Source organism: Metarhizium brunneum, chromosome 1 (genome assembly GCF_013426205.1).
Source record: "Metarhizium brunneum chromosome 1, complete sequence".
Classification (NCBI taxonomy): domain Eukaryota; kingdom Fungi; phylum Ascomycota; class Sordariomycetes; order Hypocreales; family Clavicipitaceae; genus Metarhizium; species Metarhizium brunneum.
Genome location: NC_089422.1, coordinates 2,187,406 through 2,200,739, shown reverse-complemented (window position 1 = coordinate 2,200,739; position 13,334 = coordinate 2,187,406). Strand labels below are relative to the sequence as shown.

The 13,334-nt window shown below is 53.8% G+C and overlaps 4 protein-coding genes across 4 annotated transcripts; all 4 read right to left on the bottom strand.

Annotated features, from left to right (window-relative positions):
• Positions 1 to 225: 225 nt before the first annotated feature.
• G6M90_00g006820 (uncharacterized protein) lies at positions 226 to 1,701 on the bottom strand (the record flags this gene model as incomplete). Its single annotated transcript, XM_014694341.1, has 1 exon — positions 226 to 1,701. One exon carries the CDS (start codon positions 1,699 to 1,701, stop codon positions 226 to 228), a length of 1,476 nt encoding a protein of 491 aa, XP_014549827.1.
• A 5,203-nt stretch (positions 1,702 to 6,904) lies between these two features.
• On the bottom strand, positions 6,905 to 8,358 carry zipt-7.1 (Zinc transporter; the record flags this gene model as incomplete). The annotated part of the gene is made up of 4 exons (XM_014694342.1): positions 6,905 to 7,090; positions 7,158 to 7,464; positions 7,555 to 8,171; positions 8,230 to 8,358. The coding sequence occupies 4 exons, from the start codon at positions 8,356 to 8,358 to the stop codon at positions 6,905 to 6,907; spliced, it is 1,239 nt and encodes a 412-aa protein (XP_014549828.1).
• A 622-nt stretch (positions 8,359 to 8,980) lies between these two features.
• On the bottom strand, positions 8,981 to 10,528 carry G6M90_00g006800 (uncharacterized protein; the record flags this gene model as incomplete). The annotated part of the gene is made up of 1 exon (XM_014694343.1): positions 8,981 to 10,528. The coding sequence occupies one exon, from the start codon at positions 10,526 to 10,528 to the stop codon at positions 8,981 to 8,983; it is 1,548 nt and encodes a 515-aa protein (XP_014549829.1).
• A 1,891-nt stretch (positions 10,529 to 12,419) lies between these two features.
• G6M90_00g006790 (uncharacterized protein) lies at positions 12,420 to 13,325 on the bottom strand (the record flags this gene model as incomplete). The annotated part of the gene is made up of 1 exon (XM_014694344.1): positions 12,420 to 13,325. The coding sequence occupies one exon, from the start codon at positions 13,323 to 13,325 to the stop codon at positions 12,420 to 12,422; it is 906 nt and encodes a 301-aa protein (XP_014549830.1).
• Positions 13,326 to 13,334: the final 9 nt, after the last annotated feature.

The window sequence follows — 13,334 nt, the reverse complement described above, 5'->3', positions numbered from 1 at the left end:
AATTTCCTAAAACAAGCTGTCTAAAGACCATGCCATCAAGTAAAGTAAACACGCCGAAAGCAGAAGAAAGCGGGTTGGTGAATGTTAAAGACAAGGTTGAACATGTAACAGCGGAATTCAACAGTCTATCCAAATGGACTCCGAAAAAGAGATAAGAAACACTCAAGAAAAAATATCATGAGAAGAGAGAAAGTATTAATGTAGTGTCGAAAATGTGATCAATGGTCACGCAACCCGAACTGCTCGACGGCTGATTTCGTCGTACCCCGGAAGCATGCCGTTCGTGTGCTCCATCAGCTCGGGAAACTGCGCGTTATGCACATCAAGTTGACCACCCACGGCGGCCTGTTCATTTTCGGCCATGACGCTCTCGAAACTTGGTAGACCGGCGTTCTGGGGCTCGTAAATGGTCTCAACACCAATCTGCAGCGGGATCGCCAGCGACATGGTCGTGTTAGTTGCGCCGACAGACAGGTTGAGGTGCAAGGTGTACGTGCGAGAGATTAGGCACGAGTGGAAAGTGGGCAAGAAAAGTTTCTTGGTCATGGGAATGCTGAATGGGATGTCAACGACAGCGTTGTGTCGAATTGGACATTTCTTGCTCGTCTTCGAGGCGTCATCAGAGCATTCCATCTCTGACTGTTCCTCGTCAGCATTACCCAAACTAGAATATCCAGAGTCCCGGCGTCCAGATACATTGTGCACCTGCCAGGCTACTTTCTCCACAGGCTTGTTGTTGAAGATGTTGTTCGACACGGTGTAGCTGAGAGATGGATTGGCAGTGTAGGTGGCTCGACTTCCCAAATTAGGGAGAAGGTCAGAGGGAGCTGCACCGAAAAATGTCGAAGAGACAATCTTGCCAGAAATAGAGTTGATTTTGGGAGGCACACTCTCGGTCGAGGTAGGCGCAAACTCCAGGCTGATCCGAGCAACGGAGCCCAATGCATGACGTCCGTCTGCGGATAGCATCACAGCACTTGGCTGAGCCGCGGAGACGGTAAGTTTTCCTGCCTTGACAGAGAAGAGGTTCTTGCGAATGGTCTTGGTCTTGGACAAGCTGTATCGCTCATCTCTGAAGGTAATGTCGAGAGGCGCATCTTCGGGAAGAGCTGGAAGTACCTTGAGGATGTGGTACCCGTCCATAATCTTTTGGGGGATTCCTCCTGCTTCGGATGCTCTGCGATAAGCTCTGGCCTTGATTGAGTATTCAATCTGGACCATGTCTGGGGCTTGATCGTCGCGTTCCCAGAAACCAACAGTAGGTGGCAAACGCAAATGCTGCTCTTGCACGGCCGGTGAAGAGCAGTAGTGGTTGCAAGCTCCAATGGTGAGATGGTGAGGAACAACAAAGTTGAAGGGGATCGTGTACGTCTTTCCAGCTTCAAAAACGTGACTCTCTGGCAGAGTGGATCTGTCGATGGGCATTCGAAGCTTCATGAAAGGTCGGAACGAGTGCGAAGGATACTGCTGAACAAAATCCAGACGGGTGGCAGCAATACCAGAGAAAATGATGTCAAAATCATCGAATCGAGTGTCCTTCTGAGTTTTGACAAGCGCTTGGCCGGAGATGGTGGACCCCGATGTGTAGACCTTGGAATTAAAGTGTTTCTCAATCTTGATTTGAATATTGGGCTTCTGATTGACAACATTTTTGGTCGTACGAGCTCCTGCTAGAGCCGCAGCTCCAGTTCCTACAACCATTGTGTGGCCAATATTGATGTTGTCTGTAAAATGGCGGGATCTCTTGTAGCTTGCTTTGGCTAATTGCAGGACTCTGCTTGCGAGTGTAAAAGTAAAAACGTAGAATTAGCCAATTCTGAACGTCTTTTTTACACTATCGGCCTAGGACGTCTCCTGAAATGTACCAAGACGCGGAGTCTTGAATGACGCCCTTTGGCTTGTCGTTTATATAAGCTGGAGCGGTTTGTAAGCAAGTATTTTGCTTGGAAATATTGCCGATTGGAGCGGGCGAAGATCAGCCAATCGATGATAACTGCGACAGCAGTGGTTTCCGAGAATGATGCAATAGCAGGGTTTTAATGAGGATTATTGGTTGAGAATTAAAGCGTGTGTGTATGTATGTGTGGCAGAATTAAGCTGGTTTTTGACCCAGGTGGCGGGTGGAAGGTGGTGGTGGTATAAGTCGTGAGTGGCGTGACACAAAGAATAAACCAAGACAGTGCAAAAAGAAGAACCAAGGCGTTGATATTGTAATAGGACAAACAGACGAAAGCGCAACAGAAGAAAAAGCACAATGAGCCTCGTGTTGGTCTCTGGCAAGGGGAGAGTAGAAAGTGGCAGGACTCTAACGACACATGATAGCATCGTGAAGGGAGCGGGAGATGCATTCTTTTTTATCTCGTGTCACTTGGGACACGCCGTGGTCCATGGAGACAATGCAAGCGAAGAGGAGAGTCGACCATTCTAGAGCTTCGCTGGCTCCAGCACAGATCCAAACGTCCCCTTTGCGGCGGTGGAGGAAGGAGCGAGCGGACAGCCATGACCTGGCAACGAGCCTAGACTTGGTACTACCAGTGCTACGCAGTACCGGTACTTTACACTTTGCAAGTGCACGCCACTCTCGAGTCACCACCCTCCACCTACTTGGCCCCGTCAGGCTCCATTGGCTCCTCCCACCATCTTTGCTGCATGGAAGGAGCTTGGAGCACGCAATAGGCAGGCTTGAGGCTTTCCTTTTCGCGCGCATCATGGCATCTCGCCATGTTCACGGGGCGTGCCGCTTAGATGCTGTCGCTCCATCCGGGAGGCGTGGTGCAAAATGGGCTATAATTATTATTACTATTAGTATTTTTTTCTTTCTTGAAATTTTGCCCAAACGCCACTCGCATGCGGTAGCTCCTTCCCGCGTTTCTCGCTCCCACTATTCCGTGCAATGTGCCTGTCGCTCTTGCCTTTGGTCTGTTGTAAAGAAAGTATGGAGCAAGTTGTTCCGAGAACAGCTCCGTCAACGCGGGCAACGGCGAATTGTGGAAGCTCATTGGCAGCTGTCCCGCTGAACACGACATGCATTGATTGATCTTTTGCCAACATTGAAACTGCTTCTGCACAATTCTCCAACCATGCTTTGCCCCTTCCGCCTAGTGGAAGCATATTTCAAAATGCTGGACGTAATACTGGGTACTTACCTGGGTACCTATACCTTCACTTGGTGCCTCAGCAGCTCAAGTACTAAAGTGCTGCCAACTTTGGAAGGGTTTGCGGATTGTTCAACCAGACAGATTTCGGTTGCATTTTCATGCGCCGCCGCCAGCAACATGGACAATCAAGGTCAAGTCCCTTGCATCCACGGAACTTGTGAGCCGCACAGGCAATGAGTCAACACCAAGGCGTGATTTATAAGTACCAGCTAAGCATGCACCAACGACAGTAGGTACCTAGGTAGTGCCTAGTAGTCGAGCTACCCCAACAAAGATATAGTATTCACACCACTGACAATACGTGTTACATCACGTTTAATATTGAGTGTTGACCGACTGGACGCCGAAACTGCTTCGATCGGACCGTCATTGGCGGAGAAGCGATAGGAGCTGCTGATCACCAGATCCTAGATGCAATGCATCATCTCGGTGCCCACCGCGATCACGATCTCAACGTCTCATCAAGCAGTCTATGTTACACTCTGCAACAACATCCCTGGCATGAACTTGTTATCCCGCTACGATCCATGCCTTTGGGTGTTCAAAGGTGCCGATTTTGAACCGAACAAGGATGTCAACCAATTAAAAATCTCAATACAAGAGATACATTAATATACTAGGATATTATATAGAGATATAAGTACATTTATCTTCCTATATACAAAAAGGTACATATCTATACGCACTAAACCAGGTATCTACTAGGTATCTCAGGCAAAGCGGGCCCGGTACGCAATCGGCACCTTCGAACACCCAAAGGGATGGGCTCTCGATATTTCATCGCTCTGCCAGATTGGCTGACCTTGTCCACAGTCTCCATTTCTTCCGACGGAGCCTCCCAGTGCCGTTCGCACTATCTCACTCCTGGCATACTGGTTCCTGGCTAACAACATTGTGAGCTCTAAACATTCCTACATACGTGCGACTATCGCGTTGACACGGCCAGCCCCAGTTGACTGGTAGGTTTGCAGCATTATCAACAGCATCACCGCGGAGCACACACCGCAAAATCAGCTCATTGGCCTCGACCACGGTCGGGCTTCAATCATGGCAAGCTTGACCACGATTCAACTCCACGTCGTCCACATGACCAAATTCTTATTGCTTGTTAGTCATAAATGATGTCTCCTGCCATGGACCCCCTTACCTGGGGGTGCATAACCGCGTGTGGCAGGAACTCGACAATGTTTTTCCAAGTCTTTAATTTTTACAGCACCGCGTCTTTCCGGTAGCAAAGGGCACGGAAGGGAAAAAAAAGAGGGACAAGTGTTCACGGGAACACTTGGAATATTTGGAAGCCTGTCGTGGACTTCGGTCTGGACCTTAATGGGTGGGCTTGGAAGCCTCACGAAGTGGGCGCATTCGGCGAATGAATCGGAAAGAAGCCAGCACCGCACACCCCCCCGAATAGGGTAATACCAGAGTAGTACCAGGGCGGCCTGTCAATCAAAGAGCCGTCACGGGCAGAGAGCAGCCGAGCCGGCAACCAAACAACACCAAAGTCCGCGCCATCCTTCTACCAACGGGGACAGCCTTATCCACTCGGAGATCCCAGCTACTTTTTGTAAAACACGCTGCAGAGACAAAGAATCTGGGGATTTGTACTAACTGGCCACTCGTGAGCTTGTTTTTTAAGAATGCGGGGATGGGGATGAGCTCTTTGGCCAGAAGCAGCAACTCACAAGGCACCAATGCGACGTCGACTTGCTGCGTCAATTGATCTTCCTACGAAGCATCACATCACTGCACGCCATAATGTACAATGCCATTAGGCGTTTCGTCTCCCTCGTCGGTTCTCGCGTGCCGCACATGCACATGCACATGCACATGGCCAACGTCAATGCAAAATTTTTGCCGGCTACCACCTTCGGCTTAATTTGCCCCGGGGAACATCTTGTTCTGCATTCACACAACACTCTGGGATTTTACGTGTGAGCATGATTGTGTGCCTGGATATGGCAGATTGGTGCCCGCCACGTTCCGATATCGCCTGTTGCGCCGTCGATGAGCTGTAGTATTACTACAGTACTAGTCAGAAAAAACTTTTACCATCACCCCCTCAACTATCGTGAACCACCATGGCCAGAAAAAGCATCCACCGCCCAGCCCGCTCCAAGGAACGAACCTGAATATTCATCCATAAAGCTAACCATCCATGTTAGTACCGGTACTTTCTTTCTCACCTCGGAGCGTCTCCTTTTTTTTTTCCGATCTTACGCCCGCAATGCGCGCGTCGGCGCTCCGAGGGCTGCACTTTGTATGTATGTACATACACACACACACGATGTGTGGGATGGACGGGTGTGCAGGCACCCTCCCACCATCAAGAAGCCAATATGCTTTTTTTTGGTGCCGTGGCTTGCGAAACTAGGTCGCATCCCGAGCAGCCTCGCAGTCATGCGAAATATTAGCTCATCACGCAAACTCATCAAGATACTCGGTAGCTTCCATCCTGGTTTGTGTTTACTTCGGGGTAGAAAATCATGCGCAAACTGATGGTCGATATCGACAAGGCCATACATGGGTGGTACTGAAAGGCCTGATGATGCTCTCAAACGAGGACCAGATGTCTTCTTCAGCCCTCGCTAGATTGTCTCCATCATTTCCATGCATAATATGCCCGCCGATCGCCGTCTCGGGATTAGCGCAGTATTCTTATTGGGTCCTTGACTCAAGCTCCAGATGTTGCTCGAATCCCTCAGACTGCGAAGTTTCTAGATGTTGCGGATGTTGCGGCACGAAACCCGTTGGCCGGGCCACTCGCAGGCTCAGGCTTGTTCCCGTGCATCGTGGCCCATGTCCCATCAATGTCCCATGTCACATGCATGCCTTGGAGTCTGGACGGTGTTGCCGCAAGCCTCAATCCTCCCACCGCTGATGGTTGTGCTTGATGCAGGTCGTCAAAGGACCCTGAACGCTCGGACCAACTGTGACCGCCTGAACAATAGTTGGCAACTATTATTCAAAAGAAGACGCGTGTGCACCGCCATCGACATACCCGGCCTCATTCCCGTGTCTCTCTGTCTCTGCCGGTCCAATCATCCGGGACTATCTAAGTACTGGGTAGGGTAATAATGGAAATAAAAATTCGGGTTTCAAGTGCAACCAAAGGCGCTTCTTTGTCTGCCTTGGTCGTTATGACGCCAAGTTTATTGATTGTTTGTGTTGGGAATCTAAGTAGGGTATTAAAACATAAACGTAGCAGAGCATATTCTGGTTTGTTTCGCTTGACTCTAGGGTTGGCAGGCGACAGGCTTAACATGACCGTGTGGTCTGGGCTGAACACAAGAATCAATCAACGCATAACGTTCATCGAACGGGTATTATAATGGCTGAATGCTGCTTTGGCCTGCACAACCAGGGGCACAAACCCGCAGCAAATGTGAGGTTGAACTGTCAGAGTCAAATGTTGAAGCTCAGGTACGTACGTCTCGGTATTGGCCAGAGATGTCTGAAGTCTGTATGCCATGTTCAATGCCATGTTCAATGCCATGTTCAATGCCATGTTCAATGCCCTCTGCCGACACTCCCATTATACCTACTTACCCAGTAGGTACTCGAGTATATGCTGCCACCTTCAATGACAAATCCTACAAAGGGAGCTGGTTACCTGGTTCCGCGCCGTCATACCGACATGTTTGTTCCCCGAGTGCATTTATTTCCCAGCAAGCAGATGGGCCGGCCCTGTTCTAAATCCTGTTCTCTCCCCCTCCCCCCTCCCAAATGCAAACGACGAGTAAAAAACGCTAGTCGTGCCACGAAATGTACAGCATGATGCCCGCGCCGACCGCCACGGCAGAGAACTGCACCAGCGTCTTTCGAAGCTCCTGCATCTTGTTGGGTCCCGTCTCCAGGAGCTCCGGGATGACCGCCACGGTGCCGACGTAGAGGAACGTGCCGGCAGTAAAGGGCAGCAACATGTCACCCCAGGTCTGGTTGCCAGGTTAGCATCTGGTATAGAGAAGCGGGAAATTAAAAAAAAAAATAGTGACGACGTACCAGGCTTGTGCCCCAGAGCCCGGCATTGCGCGGCATGGAAGCCTCGCCGTCCGTGTTCCCGCCGCCGAATTCCTGAATGGCAATGCCGATCAGGGTGCCCATCAGCGCGCCAATGGCCGTGACAAACTGCGACGCCATGGCCGCCCGCTTGGAGAAGCCCGACTGCACGAGGAGCGCAAAGTCGCCGACCTCGTGGGGGATTTCGTGGAAGAAGACGGCGACCGTGGTGGTGGCGCCAATGGTTGGCGACGCATAGAAACTGGCAGACATGGCGAGGCCGTCGGTGATGTTGTGCGTAAAGTCGGCGCTGCAGAGTTTGTTTCGTTAGCACAACTTCCTTTTCCTCTACTCCTCTCTCTCTCTTTTGTGACTCGGGTGTGGAAATTCAGCTACTGACATCAAGTTGAGGTACCCCCCTAGTTTCACGCTGGGATTCACCTCCTTGTGATGGTCCTCGTCGGCATGTTCCTTCTTGCCCTTGCCCTTCCTGCGCGACTTGACCTGCCCGTTTCCAGTGCCAGTGTCGGCGCCGCTCGCAGCCGCCGTGGTCGTCTGGGCATCAGCCTCGTGGGCGTGGGCGTGCGAGTGGTGGTCGTGGCCCGCGCCGCCGGTCGCGATGCGCAGCCCCTTGTCCATGGCGACAAACGTCATGAACCCAACGAGGATGGCTAGCCCCAGGACCAAGTTCCTGTTGGGCTCGACAAGCACAAACCTGGCCCTGTCGGGCTCGTCCTCGCCCAAGAAAATCTCGGGCAGCAGGTGGAACAGCGTGTCGCCCAGCAGGCCGCCCACGGCAAAAGCGACCATGACGCTCAGTGACGACGGGTCAATGTTTGTCGGGCATAGCGCGAGCAGAAAGTTGGGCGGGCCAGAGATGTACAGCGTCGCGAGGAGGGCGTTGACGGCGGGAGACCCGGGGAAGAGGACGGCGAAGAGGCGCGTCGTGAGGGACGAGGGCGCCGCGGCGTGATGGGCGTGCTTGATGGCCGACAGCTCTTGGACAATTGGGCACGTCTGTTATTGCGCTTGTTAAAATAGATCGTGGAGCGGAGCAAGGCGAATGTTCACATACCTGGAGTTCATGGTCGAGGTCGTCGAGGCTCAAGCTCTCGAGGGCATGCTTGCTGACCTCGTTTTGGGGTGCCGCGAGCGCGCAGGCTGTCAGGGCGAGGAGCAGCCATAAGACTGCTGGGCGCGCCATGGTCTGGCAATTGGTTCGTATGGATGTGAGAGGGCTCGATAACGAAGACAACGAGGCTATCGGGGGCGAAAATTGGCGTTGCAATATGGCAATTGATATGCAAGAAATTGCCACGAGTTGCTCATCTGGCCAATCTTCATGGGGCGAAGCCGCCGCCAATCAGAGCGTCGCGCCGCGGAGCTCCGTTAGCTCCGCCCGCTGCATTGGACCCTTGGCCCGAGCTCAAGGGTAGGATCCGGGACACGACTGACAACCTTGCCCAACAACCTTGGAAGGCAGGGGGTGGTGCCATGTCACTTTCAATGTTGGTTGCGATTGATAAGAGACAGAGCAATTGGCACCACTAGAAAAGCGAAGCTCACGACAACTCGCCATGTCCACCTAAGATGAGACTAGTAGTTAATGATTAAATATTCACACCAACCTCGCACGCTTCTACGCCATAAATTAATGCTACATATATTCGTGTTTCATATTATACGGTCTATTTCTATACATTTCCAACGCAGACCGTACCGACCAATACCCGTGATAACCACAAATGTACAAAGACAAGACCACATGGATTTTGGTCTATTCATTAAAACGCATAATTCGATTTGCATTTTCCACCAGGCCATGCTTACAAAGCAGCGACAGCCATGACAGCACCGACGGCAACACCCGCAAAGGCACTCAGCTTGCTGCCAGCGTTGGGAGGAACCGTGACACCAGGCAGACCACCGGTACCGGTAGCGGTGCCCTGGCCAGGAACAATGTAGGTAGTGCTGCCGTTGACAGCACCACCGCCGTTGATGCCATTACCGCCATTGCTGCCGTTGCTACCGTTGCTGCCATTGTTTCCATTGCCTCCGTTGCTGCCATTGCCTCCGTTGCTGCCGTTGCCTCCGTTACTGCCATTGCCTCCGTTGCTACCGTTGCTGCCATTGCTGCCATTGCCTCCGTTGCTTCCATTGCCTCCGTTACTGCCATTACTGCCGTTACCGCCATTACCTCCGTTGCTGCCATTGCCACCATTGCCACCGTTGCCGGTGGTCAGGGTGCTTGCCGGAGGAGGAACCACCGTGTTGGACTGACCACCCTGCTGGGTGGTACCGGCGGCTGGGACTGTAGTCTGCTGAACAGTGCTTCCCTGGACAGAAGTTCCGGCAGGTCCAGTGGCAGTTGGCGCCTGGGACTGAGCAGAAGTCTGGGAGCTCTGGGCGGCCTTGCTGCTAGTGGGCTGCTTCTTGTCGCAAGACAGGTCGTACAAAGGCTTGGTAGTGAGCGTGGAGCCAATGACACCAAAGGCAGGGCTGGGGATGGTAGGAGCACCGTCTTGCAGCGTGAACCACCAGACGTTGACGTTGCCAAACCTGGGGCAGCCGACTTCACGCCAGAAAGTCTGAGCTTCCTCGACACCGGGCACTGCAGAGGCTTCCTTGGGACCGCTGACAGGCCAGCCCGTCTCCGTGATCCAGATGGGCTTGCCACCGGAGGCGCTCTGAGTGTTGTCGATGGCGGCCTGGAAGAGCTTGGCGGCGTTCTCAATGCCATTGGGCTTGGTGTTTTCATAGTAAGGGTAGGCGTCCATGCCGACCCAGTCAATGGCGTCAATGACGGGCTTGTTGGTCTCGTTGACATAGGCAGTCCAGGTATCGACGTGGCCAATGGGGGCCGTTTCCAGGCATGAGCCCTTGATGGTGGTGCGGACTTCCTTGATGTAGTTGACCAGCTGCGTGGGCGAAGCACCGGGGTCAGGAGAGGCAGCCTGGCCGGTGGGTGAGATGCGGTACAAATCTTCAGAGCCGACCGAGATGCCGGCAATAAGACCGTCGAGCTGGCTGCAGTACTGGTCGATGGTCTTCTTCAAAGCTGCCAGTTCGTTGTCGAAGGAAGCCTGGCCGGCAGAGGCCCAGAGACCAAGAAGCAGGCTCGTCTTGGTGCTGATGGCGGCAGGAATAGCAGAGATGACATCGTTTCCGGTGCCGGCCTGAACCATGGTGTACAGACGAGCAGAGGTGAAGCCGCCGTTGGTGCCTTCAAGACCGGCAGCCGTCTTGAACTCATTCTCAAAGTCGGTCTGTGCCTTGGGTCTGCCGTCTGTGAAGGTAGAGCCGTAGTTGAAGCCCTGGAAGGCGGCGGCAGCGCCAGAAACGGCGGTAGCCAAGGCGAAGAGGCGAGAAGGCATGGTAAGCAAATGCCAATATTATAACTGTGTATGCTGATGTAAGAGACACCCTTTCCCTTGCTGGTGTTGAGTAACGAAAGACTAGGTTCCTACACTGGTCAAAACGAAGGACAATCCAGGACAGGTATGAGGAGAGGTAGAAACGAAAGACGAAGAAAAGAGAACAGAAGAGACGAATACCAGAGGTAATAGCAGAAATGGTCAAAACAATCAATGGCCGTGGGACCACGCAGGGGGTCCTTGTTTCCATGTTTGGTTTTGCCAGACGGACCTATCGGGAGCTGGCTGGCCAGGGGCCGCGCGGACGGGGCATTTCACGCTTGGCCACGAGCGGAGAGAAGCACAGGACGAGAAGGCGACCAAAATGGCACAGAACTGGGACCCCTGGAGGCCATCGTTGGGCCGTTAGTGGCTGAAGCGCACGATGGAGCGCAGGTTGGGTGGATGCCGTTGCATGTTTGGATGTTGGCTGCGGATGGTTGGATGGTTGTGGACGGTTGTGGACGGATTCGTCGTGCATGGCTGATTCACAGCCGATGGATGGGTCGTGGCTGGTGGGGTCGAGGCTAGATCGTGGCGAGAGAAGTGGGGGCCAGGCCCGGGGTCAGGCGTGCAGGCCCGAGTCGTGCAGGCCAAGTCGGGCAGAAAAGGGAGAAACAATGAACAAGCGGCCAATTAATTAATTTGCTCCGGGTGAAAATGCGCTGTGCCTGAGCTGGAGTGAGACCTGCGGCAAGACGAGAAACACTGCGACGGCCGGCGCGGGTGGATTGAACAATAACGCAGAGTGACGCGAGGTTGCGCATGACGAAGCCGCACATTTAATTTTACCGGACCTCTCTCGACAAACAGCAGACGCACAAGTCAGTCAACCCACGTGGAACAATACGAGACTTGTCGCTTCTCTTCTCTTTTTGCTGCGGCCAGAATACCACGACGCACCGGGCTATTCTGAGAATACGAAGCCACCATCTGGCATCACGTCATACGTGGGCAAAGCTCCACCTCTTTCACGCAAGAAAATCCTGTTCTCGACAGCAGCAATCGAGGGATCGGGGCCTGATGAGTGAACTGCCACCATTGCAATCCCCTTTGTAGCTTCTCTTGTTCTCTGCAAATCGAGCAAACCGCCACAAGTGCGGCGGTTGCACCATTGGAGAGGCGTTAACCATCCAGGAACACGTCTTCGTCGTCCAGGCGGCGTCAAGCCTCCACCCCAAACAAAGAATGAAAAAACTTTGACGCCCTCCCTGTCAGGCACGAGTCGAGTAATGGACTGGACTGGTGCTATGGCTGTACCCACGGCTTAGCCTAGGACCGGCCAAGCCAGATGCGACTCTGCGGAGTGCTCGGCGGTCGTCTGCTCAATGCCGGCCTTTCCACATGCCAGTCATCTGGATGCCGCGTGCCGTCTCATTCATTACTGTCGCATGATTAGTGATTGACGCCCTGGAGGCCAATTGAGTTTGACTGGTGCATGGCCTGGCACAATCACTGCTGATATTTTCCCGTGTTCCGCCGCGCCCTTGTCAACATTCTCAAGATACACACAGAGGGAACGGAGTAACTGGGAATCAAATGCAGGTTTTCGTGAATTGAGCCCAGAGTAATACAGTCTGACCATGGCTACATCAGGCACTCCCGCCATGAAGGAACCCCTCACCAGTTCATACAGACGGGCTCGATGCCTTGAAGGGAGAAGATGCCCAGCGAGATATAACAAGTGCAATAAAATGCCATGAAAAGCAAAAGCGGCAGCTCGACTTCCGTCCACAGCCGTCATCATACTCTCCAAGCCGCAGAATCGATGCTGTTCCGACACCGCACCCAAGGTAGTATGCATACACCATCACCAGCGTTTGGTCCTTTGCCAACCCAAGGGCAAAAGCCCTCAAAGCTCTTCTCTCCAACACCCAGCCCAACCACCGACGCAAGCACCCCCCCAAGCCCATTGCCAGAAGAAGACGAGAGCCAAAACAACCAATCCCAAGTAGAGCACACCCCGCCGCAAGCGCGCAGCCGCCGTCACCACAACCTTCCTCCACGCCTGATCCAGCAGGCCCAGCATCTCAGCCCTGTCGTTCGTCCTCGGAAACGGACCATCAGGCACAGGAACACCCAGAAACTCGCACAGCGGGCCCCAACCGTCCTCGGGCTTGAACTCGAGCACCTGCCCCCGCGGAACCTCCCTCCTCACCATGGCGTAGTACTCGGCGTGCGCAGCATCCATCTTTGCCCACGCCTCCCTCCCCGTCTCGGCGCCCAACCAGCCCATGACGATATCCCGCAGAATGCACAACTCCGGCAGGCCGGCCCAGGGCCCCAGCCTGCCCAGCAAGAATCCCCGAGCACCGCAGCAGAAATTGTCCAGGACAACCTCCCCGAAACTGGCCTTCCACGCATCGACAGGCCGCTCGACCAAGATGACCTTTGCCTCGGGGTACGCACGGATCAGCTGCTCGGTGAAGAGGCTCGCCACGTCGGTGACGGTCCTCTGGCCCCCAATCAGCCTGTCCCAGTCCCCTCGCGTCCACGGGAGCAGGGCGTCCACGGCGCTGATGTAGAACGGCAGCGTCCTGGCCGCGCGCAGGCTCGCCGTCCGGAAGTAGGGCATGTTGCTCCACGCGGCCTGGCCCCAGGCGTAGTACTCTCGGCGGTCCGTGATGTAGAGCGCGTGGTGCACGGGGCCGAGGCCGAGCGCCGTGAGGGCCGCCGCGAGGGATCCCGTGCCGGATCGGGGGAGCGCCGCGCATATGATGCCGTGGCCCGTGGCGAAGCACTTTTGTTGTTTTTCCATGGCTGAGAG